Below are 15,888 nucleotides of genomic sequence, written 5' to 3'. Positions count from 1 at the left end.
TTTTGGCGAAAGTTGGAAAATAGAAGATTTTGGAAAGTCCGATCGAAGGGTGAAATTTTGATAACGAGGTCGGACTTCGATTTCGGAAATAGGAATAGCTCCATTAAGTCAATTATGACTTGTGTGCAAAATTTGAAGTCATTCCGGATTGATTTGATACGTTTCGGCACAAAATATAGAAGTTAGAAGATTTGAAAACTTATAATTCGATTCGATGCACGATTCGTAATTTTGGCGTTTTTAACGTGGTTTGAAGCCTCGACTAAGTTCGTAATTTTTTTTTGGGACATGTTGGTATATTTGGTTGAGGTCCCATAGGCCTCAGATGAATTTCAGAAGGTTAACAGAGCAATTTGGACTCGAAGGAAGCTGCTGGAAAATGGCAGCAGCTGTTGGAATCGCACCTGCGGAATTATGGGCGCAGGTGCGACCATCGCAGAAGCGAAATTGGCTGGGCTGGACTGAGGCCGCAGATGCGAAGCATTTCTCACACCTGTGTGAGCGCAGAAATGGAAGCTCTTCCACAGGTGCATGGGCAGCGCCAGTGGACGTCGCAGAAGCGAGAATTGGCTCGCAAACGCGAGCTCGCATGTGCGATTAAATGGTCCGCATGTGCGAAACTGGGCAGAATGTTAAGGACCAAAAATGGTCATTTCGCCATTTTCGTTTTGGGTTTTTGGAGCTCGGATTTGAGCGATTTTGGAGGGATTCTTCACAAGCTTCGTTGGGGTATGTGTTCTATATCTTAAAGTGTTTATATTTCATGAATCTATGATTATATTCATCGTTTAATCCGGATTTAAATAGAAGAAATCAAGATTTTTACAAAATCTTCCAAAAATGAAAATTTAAGATTTGGAGATCGGGTTGTTATTGGAATTCGATAAAATTGGTATGGTTGAACTCGTATCAGAATGAGTGTTCGGATTTCATGAAAATTATGTCGGGTTCCGGGGGGCGAGCCCCGCGTTGATGTTTGTTGACTTTTTGTAATAAAATTTTTAAGTCGACGTTTTATTATCCGGAATTATTTCTGATGAATTTTAATGAAGTTATAGAATTAATTTGGATAGATTTGAGAGGTCCGGAGGTCAATTCAAGCAAGAAGGAGATTTTGGAATATCGGCATATCTTCAAAAAGGTAAGTATCTTGCCTAACCTCGAGTGGAGGAATTATCCCTTAGGCATTGAGTCTTATGTGGAAATTGTGTAATTGAAAACAATGTATGCGAGGTGACGAGTACGTACTTGGTTTATATATCCAAATTATATCGTTTGAAATTCGTAGACGCCCTTAAGTATTAAGTTGGAAAATTGTTGTAACTTATTAAATCCCTTATTTGTCATGCCTCATTCTTTGTTTGCCGAGGTTGTTTTTATAGGATAAATTGGTGTGATTGTCACTTGACTTTTATGTGAACTCTGTATTTGTTTGAGTTGCCATATTTTATGGAAAACACTTTCATTATTGATTTTACCTACAAATAATTAAAATAGAAAATTTAGTTAATAAGATGAATTACTTTTCAGATCACGTTGTGAAAAATTTGGTATTGAATTATAAAGGCCGTGAATCATATTGAGGCAAAGTGCCAAATTGTGAAATATTATTCGGTTGAGTTGTTCACTCCCGAATATTTTGTTAAGATGTTGTGCACATTATGATCAAGTCATGGCTCCTTGTTGTGGAAATATAATGTGTTGTTGATTTTTGTGGCAAGTTGTAATATTTGAGCACTTGATGTGCAATTTGTGATATGTTGTAATATTTGAGCACTTGATGTGCAATTTGTGATATGTTGTAATATTTGGGCACTTGAGATGCAAGTTGTATTATGCTGTGATATTTGGGCACTTGAGGTGCGATTTGTGAAATATTATGATATTGATACTAATGTGGTGAGATAAGGGTGGCTTGAAATGCATGGCTAGTAGGGGAACTACTAGAAGTCATGCGGTGATATAAGGTCAGGGTGTTGAAACGCATGCAGTGAGATAAGGGTGGCTTGAAATGCGTGGCTAGTAGGGGAACTACTAGAAGCCATGCGATGTGATAAGGATGGCTAAAACGCGGGATGCCATTTCGGGAAAAATAATTTCTTTAAAAATTAAATGTGAAGGCTCCCGCGGTGATATAAGAAAATGAGATATTGTGAATTTATTTATGATTTGGGACTACGAGGCGGTACCTCGGGAGTGTCCTGTTGATATTTCTTTATTTATGTTCCTGTCTTGGTGATTTTGTTTTGTTGAATATGTAAATTCTTGTCTTCTTACGTGATGTACTAGTTGACTTTATTATCATGTGTTTAGTGTTCCTAGTTATATTGAGTTGGCTTTGGCTTTTAGCACGTGACTCTGAAGAAGTATATTTCTGGGTTTTCTTACCGATTTTCGATGATTGAATTGATTTAAATAAAAAGAAATTATTATTTTATTTTAAATTAAATAGTTTTACAACCAAACCAGTAGTTTATCTGATGCCTTAATTTAAGTGAAATGTTGCTTTCTTCACCCAAATGAATTCTAAAAATAAATTCAATTCTTTATTGATTTATTACTTGATTTAAAAATTCTAAACTCACTTTAGTGGAAATAGATTGATCATGTGGATCTTATATACATTGTGGATATTTGGCACATGAGTTGTTCGTGCAGTTGAGATATGAATTAAGGGCACGAGGTGCCGGGAAAACATGATGATTTAATTATGGGGCACGAGGTGCCGTGGAAATATGAAAATGGGTTGAGACCCGTGTTTACGAAAAATATAAAATGGGCTGAGACCCGTAGTTTTATGATTATGAAATGAGGTGTCACATGGTGACTTTTTAATTGAAAGAATTATATTCAAAATATTTATTTGGAAGGATTTTTATTCAAAAATAATTATATGAAGGAATTATATGTGAAAGATATTTATTCGAAGAACTTGATTTAATTGGGTGTAATTGTGTTTATTAATTGTTGAGGGATATTAACGATATTCTTGTTGCCTGTTGTGCATATCACTGGTTGTTTTATCCTGCCTTTATTGTTATTGTTTCCTAGTATTTTGTATATTATATTTCACAGGTTATTAAACTAGTGAGTGTCTTGACTGTACCTCGTCTCTACTCTATTGAGGTTAGTCTTGATACTTACTGGGCACCGCTGTGGTGTGCTCACTCTACACTTCTGTATATTTTTGTGCAGAGCCAGGCATTGGAGGTATCGGACTTGAGCAGAGTTAAATCGCGATCGTAAATATTCAAGGTAGAGCTGCTTGGTCGTCGCAGTCCCTTAGAGTCTTTTCATTTTATTGTATTGTTAATTTGTAATCAAACAGTATTGTATATTCGGTCTTCGTGATCATTTCATGTATTCAGTTAGAGTTCGTGACTCAGTACTACCAGTCTTGGGATGTTGTATATTGTAATTATTTCCACTGTTGGTTTTAAAAAAAAGGGCTTCAAAAGGTAATTGTAATTGGCATACCTAGTCTTAGAGACTAGGTGCCATCACGACGTCTGTGGTGGGATTTTGGGTCGTGAGAAGTTGGTATCAGAGCTCTAGGTTCATAGGTTCTACGATTCACGAACGAGTTTAGTAAAGTCTTGCGGATCGGTACGAAGATGTCTGTACTTATCTTCAAGAGGTTACAAAGCTAGTAGGAAAAAGTTCTCACTTATTTCATTCCTCATCATGCGACATTATTCAGCTTGAAGCATATATCTTATGTTCTTTTGCATCCGCTCGTGTATGAAATTGCGCACTTGGTATGAACTATGCGTAAACGGTTAGTGATACTATAGAGGGGTTATAAGAGAGCCAGGGTAGCTCAACCATTATTACAACGTGTCGTCCAGATAGAGGATGCGGAAGTATTGAGAGATCATTCAGTTATGCACATTAGGGTACAACGGGTTCTGACATCTGGTTGATAAGTATGATATTAAGAAGGTTTAATTAATTTTCTAATCAGCATGAATTGTGGTAGGGTCACGAGGTGGATGTAGATCTAAAATAGCTAGTGGTATTAAACACTATGTAATTCGTATGGGATTTCTATTTAGTGAAGGGTACGTACGCAACCAAGGCACTAGAGGAAGCGAGTTTAACTGTCACGAGGATGACATGCACCAAATAAATGGTTTGAGATGTCTTATGACCGGAGTCGTACGAGCGATGAAGGTTAGTATTGTGGATCATCAAAATGTGCCCTATGGCTTCACGCCAAGTGAGGGGAGTCCACTATCAACGATCAGATTGTGAGGGTCATGTATTATATCAGTTTTGGCCTGAGATATATTTATGTGGTATTGAAAGGCTCTCTAAAATTTGTATATGATTAAGAGCTGAGATTAGTATGGGATGATGCTGGGACTTGCGGTATTCCCGCTTCCTTAATAATTTTACATTTCAGTACCATCGAGGTCACAGAAACAATTTCAGAATACTCGGGGTGCTACAGTACGTTCTTTTAATGCACCACCGGCACGGGGTTCCTATCATAGTTATTCCAGTTATCCGGCAGAGACTCAGTATGAGTAGCCGAACCTGCAGAAGGGTTGTTATCAGTGTGATTGTACTAGACACATCAAGAGGAATGTCCCAGACTTGGAAGAGATGGATTTCATCAGAATAGTTAGGCTACGAGCTTTATTCCAGTTAATACTTCACGTGCACAGTCAGCTAGAGGTGGAGGACATGCGGGTAGTGGGCACCTAAGAGGTGGAGACCCAACCCATTGATATAATCACTATGATTTGCTGAGGCGAATACACCAGATGGTGACATTACAGGTACGATCCTGATTTTTGTTATAAAAGAATATTTTTCCCTTAATTTGATTCAGTTTTGAATAATGAGGTGAGTCCTCCTATTATGCTCCGCTTATGGGTGAACTTCGTAATTTCGTGACCCACTTATATGTTTATCCCTGTCGGGAGATTTGAAGATGTGAGCCTGTGTCTATCATTTTTATTTTTGGGCACCATTTAGAGATATAAGTCCAAAAGTAATTTTTATTATTCATTACAGTGGGTTTAATGTGTCTCGGAATAATTGATTCCAATTTTATGAATTATATGCCCTACCGGTATGAGGGTTCGTTATGTGTTATGGAAAAAAATGTTTACGAAAATTTATTAAAAGGAAGAAAGAAAGGAAATTGAAATTTCAGTTGGCACAATGTGCAAAACACTTGTGATTCGGAGTTAAGGACGAGGTCCTTGTGGTGAAATATTTAGGAGTTTAAAATTCTCCCTTTCTGAAATTTAATTTGTTCAATAATATTAATTGGGAGCCATGCCTATTAGGCTTATTTGATAATTCTTGTATATTTTCTGTTCATATTCAGCCATTTTTGTGCTGTAAACATTGAGTTTTAGCCTATGAAGTGAGTGCCCAGGGGACATTAAATATGACTCATTAATCCGAGTAAGTAATCATGAGGTCTTCATGCCTTACATTCTGTTGTAAGTGTTGTGAAAATTTGAAATGAGGTGGTGGTTAATATGAGATTAATTGATAATGCAGTGCTTGTAATGCTGAGATTGGTGTTATTGATATATACCTTGTGGTATTTTGTTGGGTTGTGGATGTGTTGTAGGAGTTATTTTGGTGTTACTCTGACCGGTGGATAGGCCCAAGTATAGGGAATACTCTGCCGACATTTTTGGAAAATTTGGGAGTTAGTAAAATTTGGGGGATTGAGATTTTCAAAAGAAGAGATAAGTTATGTTAAGTATTTGGGGGCGAATGATCCTAAGCAGGGGAGAATGTAACACCCCGAAATAATTTTGAAGTACTTCAACACTATCAAGAAAGTTGATGTGTGAGTAGGCACGAGTGGCTATAGCTAGCTGAGGCTAATACCGTGCGTTGATGTGAAAAATCAAGCCTTTTGAAAACGTTTGGAGTGTAAGAAATTGGTCTTAAAGTTTACAAATATGGATAAAAGAAATAATCTCAATTGAGATGGTGTTGTCGGTCTTATCTCAAATGCGATAGCATGGGATCAACCGTGAGTATACGTGTAAAAGTAAAATCATCAATTTGGTAACCTCAGAATAATTCTTAGAGCGTTCGAGGACGAACGTTTGTTTAAGAGGTGGAGAATGTAACAACCCGACTTGTCATTTTAAGAATTAATGCCATGTTCAGTGACTTAAGGTCTCGAGCAATTTCGTAATAAGTATTATGACCCGCGGGTGTGGTCGAGTTTGATTTTCAGAGGATTCAGAATTTAATTAAAAGAACAATTCTTATTTAGAAGCTTAAATGGAAAGAGTTGACCGGGGAGTTGACTTTTGAGCAAACGACTCCGGAATGGAATTTTGATGATGTCAATAGCTCTATATGGTGATTTTGGACTTAGGAGCGTATCCGAAAAATTATTTGGAAGTCCGTAGGACAATTCGACGTATTTTGGCGAAAGTTAGAAAATAGAAGATTTTGGAAAGTCCGATCGAAGGGTGAAATTTTGATAACGAGGTCGGATTTTAATTCCGAAAATAGGAATAGCTCCATTAAGTCAATTATGACTTGTGTGCAAAATTTGAAGTCATTCCGGATTGATTTGATACGTTTCGACACAAAATATAGAAGTCGAAAGATTTGAAAACTTATAATTCGATTCGATGCGCGATTCATAATTTCGGCGTTGTTTGACGTGGTTTGAAGCCTCGACTAAGTTCATATTTTATTTTGGGACATGTTGGTATATTTGGTTGAGGTCCCAGAGGCCTCGGGTGAATTTTGGAAGGTTAACGGAGCAATTTGGACTTGAAGAAAGCTGCTGGAAAATGGCAGCAGCTGTTGGAATCGCACCTGCGGAATTATGGGCGCAGGTGCGACCATCGCAGAAGCGAAATTGGCTGGGCTGGACTGAGGCCGCAGGTGCAAAGAATTTCCTGCACCTGCATGAGCGCAGAAGCATAATCTCTTCTGCAGGTGCGAGGGCAGCGCCAGTGGACGTCGCAGAAGCGAGAATTGGCTCGCAAAAGCGAGCTCTCGAGTGCGATAAAATGGCCTGCAGGTGCGAAACTGGGCAAAATGTTAAGAACCAAAAATGGTCATTTCGCCATTTTCATTTTGGGATATTTGGAGCTCGGATCGGAGCGATTCTGGAGGGATTCTTCACAAACTTGGTTGGGGTAAGTGTTCTATATCTTAAAGTGATTATATTTCATGAATCTATGATTATATTCATCGTTTAATCCGGATTTAAATAGAAGAAATCAAGATTTTTACAAAATCTTCCAAAAACGAAAATTTAAGATTTGGAGGTCGAGTTGTTATTGGAATTCGATAAAATTGGCATGGTTGAACTCGTATTCGAATGGGTATTCGGATTTCATGAAAATTATGTCGGGTTCCGAGGGGCGGGCCCCGTGTTGACTTTTGTTGACCTTTTGGAATAAAATTTTTAAGTCGACGTTTTATTATCCGGAATTGTTTTCGATGAATTTTAATGAAGTTATACAATTAATTTGGATAGATTTGGGCGGTCCGGAGGTCAATTCAAGCTAAAAGGCAATTTTGGAATATCGGCATAACTTCAAAAAGGTAAGTATCTTGCCAAACCTAGAGTGGAGGAATTATCCCTTAGGAATTGAGTCTTAAGTGGAAATTGTGTAATTGAAAACCATGTACCCGAGGTGACGAGTACGTACTTGGTTTATATGTGCAAATTATATCGTTTGAAATTTGTAGACGCCCTTAAGTATTAAGTTGGAAAATTGTTGTAACTTATTAAATCCCTTATTTGTCATGCCTCATTCTTTGTTTGCCGAGGTTGTTTTTATAGGATAAATTGTTGTTATTGTCACTTGAATTTTTGTGATGACCCAAAAGGTCATCTTATAATTTAGAACTCGAATCTGCGCTCTTAAGCCTTAAAACAAATCTCATTTTTTACCCTTCTCAATTTGCGTGCGCAGTTCGGGCATGTTTTCAGAAAGCTCTTATGTTGTAAACTAATGAAAATAAGAACTTTTGCCTTAAAAGTTGATTTTAGTTGACTTCGGTTAACATTTTTGGTAAACGGGAGCGGATCCATGTTTTGACGGTTCCGGTGGGTCCGTATCGAATTATGGGACCTTGGTGTATGCTCGGGTGAGTTTGGAGCCTCGAGGGCTCGGGTGAGTTTCGCATAGGCTACATGATGTTTTGGACTTTGAAAATATGGTATTTTGCTGCAGCAGGTGTTCTAGCATGTCCTTCTTCGCGTTCGCGAAGATACTCTGGGCAGCTGAAGTTTTTCTCTTCGCGAACGCGAAGGCTTGTCTGCGAACGCGAAGCGATGGGGGCATTACCCTTCGCGAAAGGTATGTGCCACATGTTTGGTTGTTAAATACGATGTATAGGTGAGGTGACGAGCATGTATGCGTCATTGTCGAGTCATAGCATGCGAGTAAAATTCTATTCTTATCTATTTTGTAGTCTTAAATTCTACTATCCATGCTTAGCGGATTATTTGAAATGTTGGGTGACTCATATCTGGTTTCACTAAGATTTGGCAACTTTCGAATATTAATTCAAGGTTGAGATTACATTGTGCTATTTATTAAGGGTAAAATACTGGTTCCTTTGTGATACTCTTATTTATCCATTGTTATCGATTCTGTGATTGGTGAGGAGGAGTGTAGAACACGAAGGGTGATGTCGTGCATGCTTTATGTATATTGTGAGGAAGAGTGTAAAGCACGATGGGTGATGCCGTGCATGCTTTATTTATATTGTGAGGAAGAGTGTAAAGCACGAAGGGTAATGTCGTGCATGCTTTATTTATATTGCGACGAAGAGAGAAAAAGCACGAAGGGTGATTCCGTGCCGTTCTATTTATTTATTTGGTGAGGTTGAGAGTAAAAACACGAAGGTGATGCTGTTCCATTCTATTTATTTATTTGGTGAGGTTGAGAGTAAAAGCATGAAGGGTGATGCCGTGCAGTTTTCCTTTGCTGTTTTAATTGCTCAATTCGTTCAAGGATATTCTGTTTAATTTTGTCTTTTCATTATTCTCACTCTTTATATTGTATTTCCCACTGTATGTCCCCTTCACATTATTTATGCATTATTGCTTTATTTACTGTTGTTGCCACTAGCATGATTATACTGTTCAGGTTATATGTGGGTGTCTTGTCCTAGCCTCGTCACTAATTCGCCGAGGTTAGGCTCGATACTTACTAGTACATGGGGTCGGTTGTACTGATGCTGAACTCTGCACTTTCTGTGCAGATTTGGATACCGGCTCAAGTTGATCGAGGTTTGCTATTGGTCCGCTGTCCGGAAACTCAAGGTAGATCTGTCGGCGTTTACAGACCTTGAAGTGCCCGTCTCTCTTTTATGTCCTATTGTTTTCTTTCATTCAGATAGTTGTATTTCTTTCAGACTATTACTTGCCGAAGAATTCTAGAATGCTCGTGAATTGTGACTCCAGATCTGGGTGGTAGTAATTAATACAGTTTTATGATATTCCGCACTTATTATATTTGATCTTAGTTAATTATTGTTAATTACTGAATGAAAATAAGGAATTGGTTAATGATTCTCTAATGTTGGCTTGCCTAGCAAGTGAAATGTTAGACGCCATCACGGTCCCGTCGGTGGGAAATTTCGGGTCGTGACAGTTGGTATTAGGGCACTAGGTTGCTTAGGTCTCATGATTCACGAGCAAGCTTAGTAGAGTCTGGAGGATCGATACGGAGACGTCTGTCCTTATCTTCCAGAGGCTATGAAGTTTAGGAACAAGTATCACTTCAATTCTTCTCTGTCGTGCGATTTTGCTTTCTCAATACTGATTGAACTCTTCTACTCTTATTCTCTCGCAGATGGCGAGAACACGTACCGCTTCCTCAGCTGAGCAGCAGCCAGAGCCTCCAGTGACAACTCCTACGCGGGGCAGAGATCGAGGCCGAGACCGTGCCAGAAGCCAAGGCAGGGTCAGGGCTCAGCTTAGGGCCCGAGCAGCAGCCCCAGCAGTGGAGCCTCAGATAGAGCTTGACAAGGAGGTTCAAACCCAGACTGTTCCTACCGGACTAGCTCAGGTTCTGGAGGGGTTCATTGCTACCCCAGTACTTCAGGACGCTTTGGTCCGTTTGGTGGGCCTTATGGAGAGTGTGGCCCAGACTAGCGTATTTCCATGGCACCAGCAGTCTATCAGGCTGGAGGAGCATCCCAGACTCCTACCACTCCCGCTCCGGAGTAGATAGCTCCCCAGTATCATGCTCCAGCAGCTCAGCCAATCGGATTAGTTCAGCCGATTATTGCAGCACAGGTCGGAGATGGGCCAGTTATGTCTTTTGAGGCTTTATGGAGATTGGACAGGTTCATCAAGCTTTTTCCTGTTCACTTCAGCGGTGCTCCTTCAGAGGATCCCTAGGAGTATCTTGACAGCTATCATGAGGTTCTACGGAACATGGGTATAGTGGAGACCAATGGGATCGATTTTTCTGCATTTCAGATGACTGGTTCTGCCAAGAAATGGTGGAGAGATTACTTGTTGACCAGGCCAGCTAGGTCGCCTGCTCTTACTTGGGACCAGTTCTCTCAGCTCTTCATAGAGAAGTTTATGCCTATCACATTGAGAGAGGAGTGTCGCCGTCAGTTTGAGCATCTCCAGCAGGGCAGTATGACTGTTACTCGGTATGAGACCCGTTTTGTGGATTTCGCCCGTCATGCTATTCTTCTGCTTCCCACCGAGAGAGAGAGAGAGAGAGGGTGAGGAGGTTTATTGATGGACTTGCTCAGCCTATCAGGTTGCAGATGGCTAAGGAGACTGGGAGTGAGATTTCTTTTCAAGCGGCTACTAATGTTGCCAGACGAGTCGAACTGGTTCTTACTCAGAGAGGTCAGGGGTCTGGCAAGAGACCTCATCATTCTGATGAGTTCAGCGGTGCCTCATCTAGAGGCAGGAGTACTTTTGGTAGAGGCCAACCTCCCAGGACGTTTTATTCAGTGCTCCAGGCATCCCACGGTGCCTCAGGTGGTCGTGGCCCTCGGATGCATTATTTCGACCAGCTAGCCTATAGTGCACCACCAGCTCCTATTAGTGCACCTCCACTCCATATTTATCAGGGTGGTTATTCAGGTCGACAGGGTCAGTTTCAGGGTCAGCAGTTATAGCAGCCGAAGTTATATTGTACTTGTGGTCATCCGAGGCACATTGCTAGATTTTGCCCTCGGGCAACGGGCAGCTCACAGCTTCAGAGTTCTCGTGCCATGATTCCGGCACCAGTTGCTGCACCACCTGCTCAGCCAGCAGAGGCATGGGTCAGGCAGCCAGAGGTAGAGGCCAGACTGTTAGAGGTGGAGGTCAGACCGTTAGAGGTGGAGACCAGCCAGTTAGAGGTCGTCCCAGGGACGTAGTTCAGGGTGGTGGGGCCTAACCCCGGTTTTATGCTTTCCTAGCCAGGCCTGAGGCTGATTCATCTGGCGCGGTTATCATAGGTACTGTTTCAGTTTGCAGTAGAGATGCTTCAGTTCTATTTGATCAGGGATCTACTTACTCCTATGTGTCATCCTATTTTGCTTCCTATTTGGTTGTGCCTCGTGATTCTTTGAATGCTCCTGTGTATGTGTCCACACCAGTGGGAGATGCTATTGTTGTAGATCGTGTTTATCGCTCGTGTGTGGTCACTATTGGGAGTCTTGAGACTCGTGTAGATCTCCTACTTCTTGACATGGTTGATTTTGATGTCATACTGGGTATGGATTGGCTGTCACCTTATCATGCTATATTATATTGTCACGCCAAGACAGTGACCTTAGCCTTGTAGGGGTTGCCTCGATTAGCGTGGAGAGGGAATCTTGGCCATTCTGCCAGCAGGGTTATCTCTTATGTGAAGGCTCGGCATATGGTCGAGAAGGGATGTCTAGCTTATTTGGCTTATGTCCGCGATTCTAGTGCGGAAGTTCCTTCCATAGATTCGGTGTCAGTTGTTCATGAGTTTCCAGAGGTATTTCCTGTAACCTGCCGCGGATGCCACCTGATAGGGATATTGATTTCTGCATTGATTTGGCTCCGAGCACTCAGCCTATTTCCATTCCACAATATGGCATGGCCCCGCCGGAGCTGAAAGAATTGAAGGAGCAGTTGCAAGATTTGCTTGATAAGGGCTTCATTAGATCCAGTGTCTCGCCCTGGGGTGCACCTGTATTGTTTGTGAAGAATAAAGATGAATCGATGAGGATGTGTATAGATTATTGGCAGTTGAACAAAGTCACCATCAAGAACAAATATCCATTGCCAAGGATTGATGATTTATTTCATCAGCTTCAGGGTGCCAAGGTGTTTTCAAAGATTGATTTGAGATATGGATACCATCAGTTGAGGATTAGGGCATTTGATGTTCCTAAGACAGCTTTTTGGACTCGGTATGGGAATTATGAGTTTCTAGTGATGTCATTTGGGCTGACAAATGCCCCAGCAGCACTTATGGATTTGATGAACCGGGTGTTCAAACCATACTTGGAGTCCTTTGTGGTTGTGTTTATTGATGATATCTTGATCTACTCCCACAGTCGAGAGGAGCATGAGCAGCACCTTCGGATCGTTCTTCAGACTTTGAAAGACAGTCAGTTATATGCTAAGTTCTCAAAATGCGAGTTTTGGTTGAGTTCAGTTGCTTTCTTGGGTCACGTTGTATCAGCAGAGAGTATTCAAGTGGATCCTAAGAAGATTGAGGCAGTCCAGAACTGGCCTAGACCCACATCAGCTACAGAGATCCGTAGTTTCCTCGGTTTGGCGGGCTATTTCCGTCGATTTGTGGAGGGGTTTTCATCCATAGCAGCCCCATTGACCAGATTGACCCAGAAGGGTGCCCCGTTCAGGTGGTCAGAAGAGTGTGAAGCGAGCTTTCAGAAGCTCAAGACTGCTTTGACCACGACACCAGTATTTGTGTTACCCACAGGTTCAGGATCTTATATAGTATATTGTGATGCATCTCGTATTGGTCTGGGTGCAGTATTGATGCAGGGCGGCAAGGTTATTACATATGGCTCACGGAGCTGAAGGTTCACGAGAAGAATTACCCTATTCATGATCTAGAGCTAGCAGCCATTGTTCACGCGCTGAAGATTTGGAGGCACTACCTTTACGGCGTGCCATGTGAGGTATTCACTGATCATCAGAGCTTGCAGTATTTATTCAAGCAGAAGGAACTCAATTTGAGGCAGAGGAGGTGGTTGGAGCTATTGAAAGACTATGATATCACCATATTGTATCATCTCGGGAAGGCCAATATGGTGGTCGATGCTTTGAGTAGAAAGTCAGTCAGTATGGGTAGCCTTTCAAATATTCCAGTTGGTGAGAGACTGCTTGCATTGGATGTTCAGACATTGGCCAACCAGTTAGTGAGGTTAGATGTTTCTGAGCCCAGTCGTGTTCTAGCTTATACAGTTACTCGGTCTTCTTTTCTTGAGCGCATCAAAGATCGGCAGGATGATGATCCTCATTTACTTGTCCTTAGAGACACAGTGCGGCACGGTGGTGACAAGCACATTACTGTTGGAGATGACGGAGTTTTGAGGATGCGGGGTCGTATTTGTGTGCCTAATATGGATGGACTTTGTGATTTGATCCTTGAAGAGTCCCACAGTTCCTGGTATTCTATTCATCCAGGCACCGCCAATATGCATCAGGACTTGAGGCAGCATTATTGGTAGAGGCGAATGAAGAAGGACATAGTTGCTTATGTAGCTCAATGCCTAAATTGCTAGTAGGTAAAGTGTGAGCATCAGAGACCTGGTGGTTTACTTCAGAGGTTAGATATTCCTGAGTGGAAGTGGGAGCGTATCACTATGGACTTTGTTGTTGGACTCTCAGAGACTCAGAGGAAGTTCAATGCAGCTTGGGTCATTGTTGATAGGCTACCTAAGTCAGCGCATTTCATTCCTGTGGCAGTTACCTATTCCTCGGAGCGGTTGGCAGAGATTTACATTCGTGAGATCGTCTGTCTTCACGGGGTTCCATTGTCTATGATTTCTGATCGAGGTACGCAGTTTACCTCACACTTTTGGAGGGCAGTTGAGCATGAGTTGGGTACGCGGGCTGAGTTGAGCACATCATTTCATCCTCAGACAAACGGGCAGTCCGAGCATACTATTCAGATCTTGGAGGATATGCTCCGCGCCTGTGTTATTGACTTCGTAGGTTCTAGGGATCAGTTTTTGCCGTTAGCGGAGTTTGCCTACAATAACAGCTACCAGTCAAGCATTCCAATGGCTCCCTATGAGGCATTATATGGTAGGCGGTGTAGGTCGCCAATTGGGTGGTTTGAGACGGGGGAGGCTCAGTTATTAGGTACAGATTTAGTTCAGGAGGCCTTGGACAAGGTCAAGATTATACAGGATCGACTTCATACAGCTCAGTCCAGGCAAAAGAGTTACGCCGACCGTAAAGTTCGTGACATTGCTGTGATGACCCAAAATGTCATCTTTAAATTTAATAATTAATTATGTGTTTTAAGACCTCAAAAATCACCATTTATCATTCCTCGACTTGTGTGCGCAGTCCATACAATTTTCCGAAAAGTTTTTATGTGAAAAATGGATTAAAATATGAAATAGAGCTTTAAAAACTCAACTGAGTTGACTTTAGTCAACATTTTGAGCAAACGGATGCAGATCAGTGTTTTGACAATTCTGATAGGTCCGTATCATGATTTGGGACTTGGGCGTATGCCCGGAATCGAATTCTGTGATCCCTAGCTCGAGATATGGAATTTTGATGAAAAATTAAAAGCTTGAAAGCTTAATGAATTTTAAGAAATTACTGATGTTGGATTTATTGACCTCGGGTCTATATTTTGGTTTCGGAGCCCTGTGTAGGTCCACTATAATATTTATGACTTGTCTGCTGAATTTGGTGAGAATCGGAGTTGATTTGACGTGATTCGGACGTCCGGTTGTAAAAATAAAGGCTTTAAAGTTTTCTTGAAAATTTCCTTTGATTTGGTGTCCGAAGAGTGTAAAGCACGAAGGGTGATGCCGTTCCATTTGAGAGTGTAAAGCACGAAGGGTGATGCCGTGCCATTTGAGAGTGTAAAGCACGAAGGGTGATGCCGTGCAATTGAGAGTGTAAAGCACGAAGGGTGATGCCATGCTATTTCATTTATATTATCAGGTGAGGACGAGAGTAAAAGCAAGAAGGGTGATGCCGTGTAATTATTTTTATATTATCATATATTCATGGCATGAAGGGTGTTTCCGTGCAGGCGAGGACGAGAGACATACATTACATTGTGATATCTTTTTGTTGTGTATATATTCTTGCCTTTATCTTGAGATGTTATCGTGTACCTATGTTTTCTATGTGTCTTGTACTCATTGTTGCTTCCTGTGTGCCTCCACTTTATTCCTTTTATTGTTATTGACATTTCTCCCACCTAGTTGGTACTGTTATATGTATGCACTGTGAGAAAGATATAAATGCACGAAGGGTGATGTCGTGCAATTGATTTGATCTACATATATATATTGGGTGAGAATGAGACAAGTGCACGAAGGTATTTCCATACCATTTGATGTGATATGTTGAATATATTTCTCACGCCAGGAAAGTTAAATGAGGTGTCACATGGTGACTTTTATTTGAAAGAATTATATATATTAGAAAGATATTTATTTGAAAGAATTATATTAGAAGAATATTTACTTGAAAGAATTATATATATTAGAAAGATATTTATTTGAAAGAATTATATTAGAAAGATATTTACTTGAAAGAATTATACTCGAAAGATATTTATGTGAAAGAATTTTAATGGAAGGATATTTATTTAAAGAAAATATATTCGAAATATATTTATTGAAAAGGATTATATTCTAGAGACTTTTATTGAAAAACTTATAGGTAAAAGATGTATATTGAAGGGACTTGATTAATTGGTTGTACCTATATTT

At 40.7% G+C, this 15,888-nt stretch overlaps 1 protein-coding gene across 1 annotated transcript; it reads left to right on the top strand.

Annotated features, from left to right (window-relative positions):
* The first annotated feature begins 13,263 nt into the window (after positions 1-13,263).
* On the top strand, positions 13,264-13,650 carry LOC138897894 (uncharacterized). Its single transcript, XM_070183915.1, has one exon. The coding sequence runs from the start codon at positions 13,264-13,266 to the stop codon at positions 13,648-13,650; it is 387 nt and encodes a 128-aa protein (XP_070040016.1).
* The last annotated feature ends 2,238 nt before the right edge of the window (positions 13,651-15,888 follow it).

This window comes from Nicotiana tomentosiformis, chromosome 8, assembly GCF_000390325.3.
Source record: "Nicotiana tomentosiformis chromosome 8, ASM39032v3, whole genome shotgun sequence".
Classification (NCBI taxonomy): Eukaryota; Viridiplantae; Streptophyta; class Magnoliopsida; order Solanales; family Solanaceae; genus Nicotiana; species Nicotiana tomentosiformis.
The sequence above is the reverse complement of the archived record's forward strand: the minus strand, read 5'-3'. Positions and strand labels throughout refer to the sequence as shown.

Excerpts from the sequence above, each read along its gene's own strand:
- LOC138897894 (XM_070183915.1), top strand. The coding sequence starts at position 13,264 with ATGGGTAGCCTTTCAAATATTCCAGTTGGTGAGAGACTGCTTGCATTG.